The sequence below is a fragment of the Pogona vitticeps genome, chromosome 13, assembly GCF_051106095.1.
Source record: "Pogona vitticeps strain Pit_001003342236 chromosome 13, PviZW2.1, whole genome shotgun sequence".
NCBI classification, from domain to species: domain Eukaryota; kingdom Metazoa; phylum Chordata; class Lepidosauria; order Squamata; family Agamidae; genus Pogona; species Pogona vitticeps.
Window position 1 is genome coordinate 8,648,666 of NC_135795.1, and position 14,206 is coordinate 8,662,871.

At 44.5% G+C, this 14,206-nt stretch overlaps 1 protein-coding gene and 1 long non-coding RNA gene across 2 annotated transcripts; one reads left to right on the forward strand and one right to left on the reverse strand.

Annotated features, from left to right (window-relative positions):
- Positions 1-142: 142 nt before the first annotated feature.
- On the forward strand, positions 143-589 carry LOC110087185 (PRKR-interacting protein 1 homolog). The gene has a single exon (XM_020808698.3). It carries the CDS (start codon positions 143-145, stop codon positions 587-589), a length of 447 nt encoding a protein of 148 aa, XP_020664357.3.
- A 1,242-nt stretch (positions 590-1,831) lies between these two features.
- On the reverse strand, positions 1,832-11,898 carry LOC140702540 (uncharacterized). Its single transcript, XR_012081742.2, has 3 exons — positions 10,001-11,898; positions 9,732-9,884; positions 1,832-6,494 (listed from the first exon to the last, which is right to left on the reverse strand). It is a non-coding gene; the product is annotated as an uncharacterized LOC140702540 (long non-coding RNA).
- Between the last annotated feature and the right edge of the window lie 2,308 nt (positions 11,899-14,206).

The window sequence follows — 14,206 nt, forward strand, 5'->3', positions numbered from 1 at the left end:
GAAGGGAAATCTGGATCTGTCGGGGCAGCGGCCTTTGGCGCCGGGGAAGGGAACTGCATGGGGGCAGCCGGTGGGTCGGTCCACCGGCCGGTGTTTGGGAGGCGAGGGAGGGGGGAACCGCGAGCGGAAGTGGTCCTCCAGGATGGTGGCCGGAACGACGCGGCCCTCTCGGTCCCGGAAGGAGCCGCAGCTGCTGGTCATCCTGCGCAACGCTGTGGAAGAGCAGCACCTCAAGCTAGAGAGGCTCATGAGGAACCCGGATAAGAAGGTTCCAATTCCTGAAAAGCTCAATGAATGGGTGCCCTGTCCACCTCCAGAATTTGTCAGAGATCTAATGGGTTCCAGCGCTGGTGCCGGTAGTGGAGAATTCCACATCTACCGGCATCTTCGGCGGTGGGAGTACCAACAGCAAGATTTTATGGATGCCATGGCTGAGAAGCAAAAGCTGGATGAGGAGTACCAGAAGAAGCTGGAGAAGAACAAGCTGGCTGCTGAGGAACAGACGGCGAAGCGCAGGAGAAAGCGCCATTGTATCTACTATGCTTCGATATGCAGAAATGCAATGTTGAGAGTTTGCAATGCAATGTGAGAGTTTGCTGGCACAAAGGTCAGGAGAACTGATTAAGGTCCAAGGATTCCAAGATGCAGAAAGCAGTTATAACATTCACATAAAATTATACAAAGTACAGGTATAAGATATGAAGCACATTTTGAGAGGCCAATATTGATATATATATATGAATAAATAAAGTATAAGTATTACAGAAAGCAATATTAGTGATACTGTACAATAGCAATACAGTGATATAATATTTATTTATTTATTTATTTGATTTATATCCCGCCTATCTGGTCGGGTGAGGACCACTCTAGGCGGCTAACAGTCATACAAAATACAATAAAATAAAAATAGACAATTCTAAAAGCTAAAAACTCTACATGGGGTACACGATACAACGGGCAAAAACAGTAAAGTAGGGAAGAAGAGGGTCAGGAATTATGTGTTGGGAAGGCCTGCTGAAACATCCATGTCATAGCATGTGAAACCTAAGAACGTTAACGTGTCTGAATCATATGCATAAAGAATGGTGCTCTGCGTGTGTTACATGAGGATTCAATGATGGCCCCCTATCAGGAGCAACTTGCGTGCACACACCAGATACACACATGCATGTATCACTGATTTCAGGTTTTAATGGTAAGCTGCTTTGGAAACTGGTCTTGGCCGAAAAGCAGGGATGTAATTGATCTAGAACTCCTGCTTGATCTGAATAGAAACTGAAGCAACAGCTTGTACATCGTGGAAAGGAAACATAAGGGATAAATAAATACACTTAAACATAAGTGCCCACTTGCATGGTAAGGAAATGTTGCCTTTAATTCCTTGTACCACACTGTAGCGAAATGCCAATACATGACATTACTCCTGTCTGTCCATCATGCAAGCTCCAAAGGGAGGAGCCAATGATAGGGCAGGTGGGGGTGGGGTCAAAAGAGACAGTTGAGGGGAAAAATGACAGTTAACAGTTAGAGAGAGAAGGAAAATGACAGTTAGGAGTTAGAGAGAAGCAGAAGATAGATAGTGATTTGGATTAATTAGATAGTGATTTGGACTAATTACTCTTCTATTCAGGCCAAACAGCAGAAACTTTCATTGTCTAGGACAGAGTTACCTTTAAGACAAAGAGTTCAATTCTATTCTTTCCTCAGGAAGTAAAATAAAGCCTCATTTCTTTTAGAGCAGCATTCTGAATGTCCATGGGTCTGCTTATATTTGGTTGTATGAACAAAGTCCTTTAGAGATTCACTCAAGAATTTTAGCAATGCTGTGTTTATTTATTTATTTGATTTATACCCCGCCTATCTGGTCCATGCATTTACAAGGGAGTAAGCCTCACTGGTACGAGTTAGATTTTCTTAGTAAGCATGTTTCTGTATCTTCTTGTATTTACTGAAAAGTAGGTGCTCTCAGCAGGGTCTCAAGTACACCTTTTAACTTCACAACAATCCTGGGATATAGGTGCATTGGGATGGATGTATGGCGTTTAAGGAGTGATTTTACCAGCCTCCTGTCCCCTCCGCCCCATGTCCATGGCTGAACAGGCATTTGAGCCAGGTCTTCCAAATCTTAGTGTGACACTCTGTCATTACACTCCAGTGGTACTTTAGGAGTATTTAGAGACAAATACACATTTATTAAAACTCACCCAGATTCCTGTTGAATAAGCCTAGCACCAGTTATTCAGTTCTAAAGTCTCTATCCTTCTGTCCACCGGTTTATTGATTAATTCCCAGTTTAGCTATGGGCTTTCATGACCAAAGTGTATTGAATTCATTCACATTTCCTCAAGTGTGGCAAACCTGCTAGTCTATTATGATTCAAGGTGGCTGTGCTAATGCCATCCATTTTATGAAGTAACACTACAGTATGTAATTCTATTCACCTACTGGGGTATAAAGCAGTCTCTTAAATATGTGTCAGTAAAGTTCACTAGATAGCTTCAACCTCTCATTTCTTTTTCTATTCTCCTTCTGCAGTTTAAGCCCCCTAGGCACACATTATCATCCTTTCAAGTTTATCTCACTAAACTACCAGGATTAAATATTTTCCTTTATATCCTCTTGTATATGCTGCAGAATAGCCAGTCCATTCTCAATTAACATAAGCCTTGGTGAATGGAGTAGAGATACTTATCTGTTTGGGAAGTGCCTCATCAATCTTTTTCTGCAGCTTCCCCTGAATGTCTGGATGGGTGGCCAGGGAATAAAACAGGGAGCCAGAGGGCTATTGCTAGTGCTATCATAGCCAGCAAAGAATTAAGATCAGGGCCTGTGTCAAGATCTCTTTGTCAGTGAGAGGTGCAGACACGCAGCAAGCAAATAAAGGAGGAAAATAAAATTGTGCAAGCCAAACTTGTAAAGAAACAGTTGGTAATAATCAAAGATGAACTGTGGCAATGCATATGGTATTGCACATGCACCATTAACACTGTTGGACACCTTTTGATCTAAATAGAAAAGGGACCCATCTAAAGAATTATCTTTGGGATTTTCTCCCAATTAATGCTTGCTTACTCTAAAGGCAAATCGGTTGTTGAACCAGCCATCATTTCTGTAGCAATGAGTCCACCTGCTCTGGCTTGAAGGTTTTCCCTCATGGCAGTTTTGGTCCACAATGCAAGAACAGATGAAATAATTTGGTGTGTGTGTGTGTGTGTGTGTGTGTGTGTGTGTGAGAGAGAGAGAGAGAGAGAGAGAGAGAGAGAGAGAGAGAGAGAGATGAAATAAAAGTGCAAATCACCAGATTGTCCATAAGAATTGCTTTTTATGGTATATTTCAGGCAAACTGAGGTAACTGAGAACTGGAAGCAATAGAAAGCTGAGTAATGCAAAGGCAGTGTTGTGTAACAGTTAGAGTCTTGGCCATGGCACTTGGTAAACCTGGTTTAAGCCAAGAAACTCATCATGTTCCTTGGTGTCTGTCTTCTCTGCAGCCACAGACATAAACCACTGAGCTATCCAGCAGATTTAGCGGGGAAGAGGGGGAATTATGGAACCCCAGGAATTCTGGAAATGATGTATATTTATATACTGCTTTTTGACACACACGAGTAAACCAAAGCTACCCAAAAAGCACATTTGAAGCAATACGTTCCATGTTTGGTATTTATTTATTTATTTCATTTATTTACTGCTGTTTAGCTGTCCATTTTGAGATTTTGTTTAAAAAAATTGAATAAATAAAGCTGCCCATGCTTTATTTGTTTGAATCTTCTCTCAGGCTACAGAAGTCTTAAATTGCCTCAGGGAGCTTGGGGGAGGGGTAACGGGCTGCCTCTCTGGTTCCCTTCAGGCGCCATTTTGGGGGAGCTCTCTTCCTCACCTTCGCTGCCCCTAGGCTTAAAAAGCTATTTTATGGAAAGGGACATAATTTATTCCCTCCTTTGGAGAAGGGATGAGATGCCACCGCTTCTCAGTCTGGCCTTTTAACCCTGTTTTGAAGTTTAATGACCCAAGAGCAGCAGGAAACACCGTCCTCTTAAATGGATCAGTTTTCCCTCCCTTTCTTAGGGGCACCGCTCCAGTGATGCAAGCAGGAACGTGTTAATTAGCTCCAATTTGCAATGAATGCAATCAAGGCTAACAGGATTCCCCAACAGGCTTCTGCTCAGTATAATTTTAAAGTTTGCATTAGTGGTGTTCATGAGCTGCCTTAAACACTGCTTCTTTTTTTAATGGAAAGACAGTAGGCTAAAAATGTAATAGATAAATGTAAAGAGAAAAATGTAATATATAGCTTTAAAAAGTGGACCCCCCCCATTCTATTGCCTCCTAATTGACACTTGCCTTATTTATTTATTATTTGCCTGCCACCTTGTTCCTTAAATACTGTATATACATATTAATACAGTAGTGGGAGGGAGAGAATGACATCCTTTAAAAATAAAATTGTAGAAATTAGTTCTGGACACAGTCATGTATATGTTAGATTGCATGCTGCAGTTAGCATTTTTAACACTTCCCTCAGCTTTTTTTAAATTGAACCACCCTGTTTTACTTGGATTTAAGGAGAGGGTTGGAGATAACATTCTTGGACTACAACTCCCAGACTTCCCTCAGCCACCATAACCACAGAGGACAAGCCATGGTGCCTGAGGAATTGGGGGAATCGTAGTCTGAGGCAAACGTGCCTCTACAGAGAGAGATGCCTGCCTTTTTCCTTTCTCCCCCCCCTTCCTTTCCTCAAAATACAGAGAAACAGCCGTTACTAAACACCCCAAGGGCCAGGCGAGGGAGAGAAGGATTGCTATAAATACAGTAGAAGGAGCTGGGCGAGAAGCCATTTTGTGTTGGGCATCGTTGGGAAAGCTCTGGGTTGGGAGAATCTAAAGCTTTGGTGGAACAGAAAGCTATTTCTTGGTGGGTGGGAGTTTCTATTTTAACAGAATACAAACAGAACTATTGTTATGATAAAGGTCCCTTCCATTCACAGATTAATTTAATTGTAAAAGGATCAGCCTCCTCTCTTCTCTCTCTCTCCCCCCCCCCCCATCTTAGTTCTCAATAAGGAGAAAATCTCCATTAGTTTATTTCTGGCTTCTCCCAGGACATGGGAGGAATAATTCCTTCTCCATTTGCTTTCCTTGTTTTCCACTTTCACATTTGTACACAGCAACTGGGAATACCATAAAATGAATTTCTGTAGCTTTGAGTAGAGGGTTGGAATGGAGCTCCAGAGACGTGGATTCAAGTCCCTGTTCAGCTGTGGGAACACATTGGTAGGAGTAAACCACTCTTTCAACAACGCATACCTCAAAAGTCTCTTTAGGGTTACCATAACTAATGGCACATACATTACACTCCCACTACGTATGGAAAGAAGTATACTGTCCACATCTCCAACATAATTTGTATTTTGATAGCATTTGATGCTTGTGAAATTAAAGATTATGCAATCTCCAAATCAGTTTATAAAAATTTTATTCTCCCAGATAATTGATTTTTTTTTTAAAAAAATCCATATGTGCGGTGGGGAGATCCCAGGGGTTGGGGACCCCTGCTTTAGATCATGTATTTCCAAGCTAAACCAAATGAAAATATCTGGGGAAGATATAATATATATCTGGAATAAATCTTAATAGATTAGGTAAATACAGTAGTAAAATTTCATATTTGGAAGAGACAGCCTATCCTTTTTGTAATCGATACCAGTGTTTGATTTATTTTTGCTCTTCTGTCACTGTTACAGAATTTGTTAATAATGTTTTGCTGTTGTTTTATTCCTCCTTCCCGTACTGATAATGGGTAACATTATAACATTACGTATAACATTTTAACTGAAATAATATCAGCTATAGGTCTGATGGCAATTTTTAGAATATATATTTTAATTGCATTTTAGTTATTTTGCCCTTTATTTTGCCTTTTTATTGTATTTTAAATGCTGTAAGCTGCCCAGAGACCTTCGGGTAATGTGGGCGGCATATAAGTTAAATAAATAAATATATAAATAAATAAATAACATCCAAAATAGAAAACTAGCTTTTGGCAAAATGTTAATTGTACACAACATAATTCAACCAAACCAAGGCAGCCTAATTTTTCTATTTCTTTATTTTTCCCTTCTAATACTAGTTTTTCAAAATTGTTCTTTTTGGATCCTGTGACATTTTTAAAAAAGATTTATCCCTTATTACTTAATATTTCTTGTTAATGTAAACTTTTCTCTTTATCAATGCTTTTTTTTCTTTATTACAACTAAGTAAAATGTATTATTTATTCCAAATTAGGGTAGATAGTTTTTCAGAAATTACCCACAACTCTAAAAGTGAGCTGGAAATCCTGCGTCATAAAGGATCTATTCTTTTTTTCAACTTGTTTTGTTTGTACAGTGTTTGCAGGTGCAAGACATTGTGCAGTTTGGTTCTGTTGTAGATACTGAGCACTGTACATGGAAGTTCCTCATCCATTGCAGTGCTTGTCTTCTTCAAACCCTGCACAAAAAGGGAGAGATGTGTTAGTGTTAAAATCTAGGAAGACTAAACCACTCCTCAAAATTCAGCCTACGTTAGTAATGAATATCTCTTGGCCAGGGATGCAACCCACAGTACTGGAACTCTGGGGTGAGCTGATCAGTTGCCTTGCCAGCCCTGGAGAGATTGCATGGGCCATAAAAGAGGACTCTCTGGAGGTCCTGGTGCAAGTAGACCTGGTGAAGCCCACCTAGCCTCCCCCAAGTCATATCCGTCCAGTACTGGGTGAATAAAAGTGCATCTGGCCAGAGTTGTTAGTAGTGGCCATGGATCTCCTCCCTGTGTGGCCAGAGCTGAGTTGGTTTTTCCTTCTCTGGACCTTCCCAAGTAAGGAACTTAGAGCAGCTTGGAGATCTCGTTCCTTCCTGCTGAACACAGAGTAACACCTACCTCAAAGCTATCCTTCTCCCTACCTCAGAGCAATCTTGACTGCCCATCCCATTCCATGTTAGGCAGCCTGTCTACCTTCTCCCCTCTCTTACTCAACCACAGAGCAACCTATCTCCTCATCGGGACTTCCAGCAGCATTTCCCATGCCAGGGCAGTCTATCTACCGGGAATGGTCTGTGAAGTTTGGGGAATGGGGATTGTCCCTCCCCAGACCAGCTTACAGGAGCCAGCACCCTGTACGTTCTGTGGCAGGAACCCACTCATTGAATTTTCCCCAAATCCAGCTGCTAAAGAGCACCTTCTTTGGTGTGGGGGACTATATAACTCAGATGTCCCAAATCCAAACTTGAAGGTGGTGAAGAGGAGAGTCACTCAAGAGTTTGGCATATCTTAAATCTCTCAGGGGCCATTTTCTGGCTCCCCAAACTCCTGAACTGAACAAACCACAGACTGCTTTGTGTTTGTTGTTTTTGAAAATTCATTGAACTCATTTGAGAAAAACGACAAACTCGTGGAAGCTTTTATTAAAGGCGTGGAGTTAGCCCCACCAGCCCCTTTCATGGCATTCTCAGGGGATTGAAGTTCTAGCACCTTAACCTCGTGGCACAGTGGTTAAACCGCTGTCCTGCAGCCAAAACTGTGCTCACGGCCTGGGGTTCAATCCCAGGTAGCGGCTCAAGGTTGACTCAGCCTTCTATCCTTCCGAGGTCGGTAAAATGAGTACCCAGCTCGCTGGGGGGGGGGGCAATGTGTAGCCTGCCCAATTAACTTGTAAACCGCCCAGAGAGTGCTTGAAGCGTTATGGGGCGGTATACAAGCAGCACACTTTAACCCCCTTGGGAATAGTCCATCTGACCGAATCCCCAGTTGGCTTCACTGGTGTCCTCAAAAATCCAGGTCCAGTGGGAAGTAGGAGTTCCCATTTGGGAAACAGTCCTTTTCGGGGGGAGGGCTGGTAAAGGGATGTGATAAGGGAGCAACCAGCCTTAAAGGTGCAGCTTCTTCTGGAGCCTCCTTTGCCCACACCTGTGTCTTCAGTGCTGCAGTGAGGATGCCAAGGGTTATGGTGGTTTTGTATCGCCTGGGAGCTGCATCACGAGAGTCTCAGGTTCCCAACCCATTTTTAACGCTTTGTTACCATTACCCATCAATCTCCTACTTTTTTTGTGTCTCCCGGCTTGATTTCTTTATTTCTTTATTTGATTTATACCCCGCCTATCTGGCCCACCGGACCACTCTAGGCGGCTTGAAGAAGAGTCTTTCCCCCAAATCCAAGGCTTCAGCAGTTATGTCAAACAATTTACATCCACATTGTCAACGTTCTCTTCTTTGCTCAAGGGAGCAAGGAAAGGGTTCTCTCACTCTTAGCTTCAACAAATAGGTTTCCAAGCCCACAGCATCCTGAGGTCTCAAAAGTCCATGGGGTTTGTGTCCATTGGCATTTGTTCTGATGATGCCAGCAACAGGGGCAAGGGTTCTCTCTCCTGGTATTTGTGATCATGGTGTCAGCATTCTTGCATCCATGGGTTCCCAGTGGCTGGTGGTAGACCCTACACTTTTATGACCCCATGTAGGTTCCTCCATCTGTCTCTTTTCCCTTTCAGTGCTAGCTCTTTTGCCTCCGTTCTCTTCTTTCTCTCGCCAGTGTCCTTTCTCGTCTGTCTGCCTCTTCCTAGGAGCTTTAAACTTTTCCCATTTATTGCTCCAAAGATTCTTCAACCATATCCGCTCCCATCCAGGAGGGAGGGGGGACCTTTTGCTTCTACCACCCATTTGTTAGCTCCTGCTTTCTTTTTTTTTAAAAAGGTGTGCAGGCAAGGTTTATCATTTAACTGATGATCAGGCTGTGTTGATCCCATTGGCCTGCCTTGAATTGAGTCTCATGTGTTTAATTTGAGGCAAAGGGTGCATAGGAAAGACAGCGTTGTTATGCAGTCAATTGTTGGAAGATAGCTTGGAATCAAGCTCATTACATATATTGTGCCTTTCATAATAATGCAGAAACAGGGGGAGCCCTGTGCTTGTTTTCCTGCAACTAGACATCTACCGCATAATCTTGGAGGAGTTGGAGGAGGAGGAGGAGGGAACGGGGTTAGGGTTGCGCACTCATTACCCCCAAGATTTTCATTTTTACCCCATTAGGGGTAATTTACCCCTGTTGCCTGACCACTGCCTTATCTTGATTCCCTATGGGCTGCACTTAACAGAGGCAGAAAGAGGCTTTTCAGCAAGTGGTCCATGAGTATGTCATTTAAAAATTTACAATCGATTAGGATTTTGTTCAGGTAATTAAGGAGCTCATGGTGTTCAGCCACCAGGTTGCTTAGTTTCCCCCTATTTCTGTGCCTGTCAAAGAGGACAGAATGCAACACATAATGTACCGACCCAAAGAAAAACTCCAGGGCTAAAAGGATAAACAAGGTGGCCCCATAGGAGGCAACTACTTCCCTTGAAAATGTCCCTATATCAAAATCATCATCATCATCTAGAATTATTGGTGCCATTTTAAAAGACACAAGCTCCCTGGAGGGGGCTCCCTTGGGCTGGGTTTCGCTCCGACAACCGCCCTCCAGGTCTGGGTCCAAGGGGATGGGCGAGGCTGTCTGGGGGGGGGGGAACAGGACAGCCTCCACCAACTTTGGATCCAGTCCCACCTTCTCTGTGGTAGATGGGACAGAGGCTGAGAGGAGCCCGTAGGGTGGGGACCTCAGAGCCCGTCAAAAGGTGGCCCGCCATCTTTGTGGCCCTAGAAGAAAGCAAAGCCATGCTGGTGCTGGCCACTCTAATTCTCAGGAAGAGATGAAATACCTGAGGAAGTCACTGTATTCCATCCAAAATATTCCTTTTCTGCTCCTGTGGGGCATCAATTCATGCTGCAAGTGTGTTGGCCAATGTGGCCATTCATCAGACCACCTGCCTTTCCACAAGAAGCAACCCCAGGGGTTACGGAGTCTCAGCAACCTGGAGGACAGAAGAACGAAGCAAGTCAGACCTGCTCTCAGAAGGGGCTTAAGATTCTTACATGCTCCCTCCTCTCTCTCTCTTTTTTAAAGATGCAGATAGCTTGATATCCTTACCTGCATCCTTGAACATCGCGTACATCCAATATAGAGTACGCATGTCGCGGACGAAGGCCCATACTTTTGTAGGCTGCATCATCCACTTTCATGTTCCTTCCTCCGCATGATGCACCCATTAAAAAACTGAAGAGGTTGCAATCGGCACAACAGGAGGGCCACATCATAGATGCTCCACATTTTTGAGGGCTGAAGGAAGCAGTAGTGAGGGCTAGCTCTCCTTCTACAACATTTCGGGTTATCGATTCTTTCAACAGAAGAGAGAAAAGCCAGCCACCAGGACCCCAGACTTCCTCTTTCTCCCAACAGCCTTTGGCCGACTGGCCAATCCCACGCTCCGGCTGTAGAAATACTTGCCCACCTTATGTACAAGACCGTTTTCGAGGACATTTTCCAGAGTTAGGTTTTTACTGTCTGCTGAAAGATCTGTGAGGACGTCCTGAGAAACAGAATTTAAAACATAACAGGGTAAATATTTTCACTGCCTGCCAGAGGCGAGGGCATATTACGCACACATGTCGAAAGCAAAGACGGCTTCAGATATGTTAGGTGTATCGTATCTGGGAGTTGTAGTCCAAAATGTAAATCAGGATGCCTCTAGTGCTCACCTGTTGTATAAGCATCAGGACATTCATCAAGCAGTGGAGAAACATCAGGGTTCCCCCCCTTCCAAATCAGGGCAGAAACAAGTGGAATCCATTCTCAACCTTTCCCCGGACACCTCCTCTTCCACTCTCTCATGGTGTTGATAAAACGCCACCCCATCTTGCCGGTGTTGAGGGCACGCCTTACCTGGGATCTTGTTGACAGGCAGAAACAGGGGGTTGTACGGCAGGGTTGGTCATAGAACCAGAAGAGTAGGTGCTGGGCGGCGGAAGTAGAATCACTTCGTTGGAGGGCTGGACCGGGAGGTTGAACAGAGTTGGGTGGAAGCAAGAGAGACACATTGAGCCTACATTGCATGTCCCAGGGAAGCACCTAAATGGAATGGCATGGAATGACTGAGGCAAGCTGAGCCCTTCAGACAGGAACAAAGTCTCCACCACCTTCCGAGGAGAGTTGTTGCTTGTTTATTCCCATCTTATTTGTGTGTGTTTAATCTGGCTGCCTCCTTCCTGCTTTCCTGGAACTAAACCTCATACTTTACAGTCCCATGAAGAGGCCCGGGGAAAAGAGTTTCAGAAGTCTAGCCTGGGGAGATGGGACACAGTGGGTTCCCCAAGCCGGACCCTGCTTGAGTTCACTCATGTTTTTCAGCAGTACGGAGGGACAACCATCTTGTCACATGACCAACGTTTGTCCACTCCAAAACAGCTGGTCAGGAGTGCTTTCCCTTTTCATCCACAGGAGGTCCTCTACAGCAGACTCTGATGTCATTTTTGACCCTTTTTAAAACCCTATAAACCAGCCAGCTGCGCATCGATTCTCCTGGGAAGGAAGGCAAACTGATGTAGATGTTTTAATGTTCCCAGAGCTCATAGCAACATGTACACAGCAGAAACATTTCTCCTCTGGGATGGTTCTCTTAGCATTTACCATCAGCAGTAGGCAGAAGGGAACAGTCTCAGGCGCCATTTAAGAGTAAACTGGTCCCCACTATGATGTGAAAGAATGCTCTGCAGGCTGATTAGAAACAATAAATGATAGGAGACTGTTTTTTCCTCCTTCTTTCTTTCGCTCACACAAACAGGCCATGCTTCTAGAGAGCATGGCGAGTCTCTACAGGCTATAAACACATTGGATGTCTGGGGTGGAAAGGAAGCAGCCTGAGATCTGATCTTGGCAACAGCAAACTTAGAAGGAAGTGATGCGTGTTTAGACAAGAGTCAATGGAAAAACTGAACTCTGAGAGGCACTTTAATGCACCATAGCTCAATTGTGACTGTTCTATAAATAGAAGGAGGTTACAGGAATAGACATTAAACCACATTAAAGCACATTTCTGCTTTCTGGGCCGAGAGCTGAATTGCCACGGTGTAAAAGATAAAGTCCCTGTCATCAATTCTTGCGCCAGGGAGTTACAGGGAGCCCTCAAGATGCTCCACATCACTATATATAGTGGTCCACTGCTCTGTGGAGGCACTGGATGTACAGGTATATACTGGTCCAGTCCTCCATTTGCCCCCAGGTACACAACATGAGCAGGTCAACCTGGAATGGATGGGAGTTCAAGCAAGTGATCCTCTGGACGGCCTGCTTGCCCCCTTTTTTTTCTTAATGCCAGACTCTGACAGCCCCTTTGGAGCAACACAACGAAGGAAAGGAAGGGAGGAGGGACTATGGAAAGACTCCTCAGGTTTTCCAAGATACCTTCCTCTGACCCAAGAAGACCAGAGGAAGACCCCATCCCTGATCCCCTGTGCCTGAGCCCACCATGTGGACTGAACACCCTGTCCTTGATACCCTGTTAATGGAGTCCTCGCTCCAGAGACGCTACCTTCAGCAGCCCTATATCTGGGCTGTGCGGTGGGGAGGACAAGAGCTGTGTCTTCCCAAAAGTTTGGCTAATCCCTTTTTAATGCTAGCTCACCCAATCCAAGTCCTTTCTGTGGGTCTTCTGAGGGTGACAGTGAAAGAAAATACCCCCGCTTCCTACAGAGAGTCCAGGTGAGCCTCAAGGGCTCCCTGTAACTCTACCCCCCCCCAGCACATACACACACCCTTCCCAGGATTGAAGCTCTTTTCCTGGCAGAAGATATACAGGTAGTTTTCAACCACAGCTTTGGGGAAAAAACAACAACCTTTAACTGCAATTCCCAGAATCCCCCTGACAGCATGTTCGTCCTCCCTGAGGAATACTGGGAGTTCCATTGGTTTTTTTTTTTTAAACAGAAGGAGGTTACAGGAATAGACAGTAAACCACATTAAAGCACATTTCTGCTTTCTGGGCCGAGAGCTGAATTGCCACGGTGCAAAAGATAAAGTCCCTGTCATCAATTCTTGCGCCAGGGAGTTACAGGGAGCCCTCAAGATGCTCCACATCACTATATGTAGTGGTCCACTGCTCTGTGGAGGCACTGGATGTACAGGTATATACTGGTCCAGTCCTCCATTTGCCCCCAGGTACACAACATGAGCAGGTAAACCTGGAATGGATGGGAGTTCAAGCAAGTGATCCTCTGGACGGCCTGCTTGCCCCCTTTTTTTTCTTAATGCCAGACTCTGACAGCCCCTTTGGAGCAACACAACGAAGGAAAGGAAGGGAGGAGGGACTATGGAAAGACTCCTCAGGTTTTCCAAGATACCTTCCTCTGACCCAAGAAGACCAGAGGAAGACCCCATCCCTGATCCCCTGTGCCTGAGCCCACCATGTGGACTGAACACCCTGTCCTTGATACCCTGTTAATGGAGTCCTCGCTCCAGAGACGCTACCTTCAGCAGCCCTATATCTGGGCTGTGCGGTGGGGAGGACAAGAGCTGTGTCTTCCCAAAAGTTTGGCTAATCCCTTTTTAATGCTAGCTCACCCAATCCAAGTCCTTTCTGTGGGTCTTCTGAGGGTGACAGTGAAAGAAAATACCCCCGCTTCCTACAGAGAGTCCAGGTGAGCCTCAAGGGCTCCCTGTAACTCTACCCCCCCCCAGCACATACACACACCCTTCCCAGGATTGAAGCTCTTTTCCTGGCAGAAGATATACAGGTAGTTTTCAACCACAGCTTTGGGGAAAAAACAACAACCTTTAACTGCAATTCCCATAATCCCCCTGACAGCACGTTCGTCCTCCCTGAGGAATACTGGGAGTTCCATTGTTTTTTTTTTTTTTAAACAGAAGGAGGTTACAGGAATAGACATTAAACCACATTAAAGCACATTTCTGCTTTCTGGGCCAAGAGCTGAATTGCCACGGTGCAAAAGATAAAGTCCCTGTCATCAATTCTTGCGCCACACTTCAGCAAATCTGGTATGATGTGGTAACGTCTAGTAATAACAGCGATTTGGAGAGGAGCATAATCAAAGCGACCGTCCAAAAAACGACTAAGACTTTTGTTGAAATCTTCCTTTGGTTTAAGGCACAGATGCTTTTTATTATTACTTTCTTCAGTTCCGTGATAAGTGCTTGAGGAACTTACTGCAGTTCTGTGACTGTTTGGATAGTGATACATAATAAGTGGTGAAATAAGTCTAATTGTTTTTTTTTTCCTTTGTAACATGGCGGTATGTTAGTATATAATTTCAAGAACTTAGCCAACCCAGGTCTGCAAGGGGA

Coding starts and splice junctions, on each gene's coding strand:
- LOC110087185 (XM_020808698.3), top strand. CDS start 143: ATGGTGGCCGGAACGACGCGGCCCTCTCGGTCCCGGAAGGAGCCGCAG.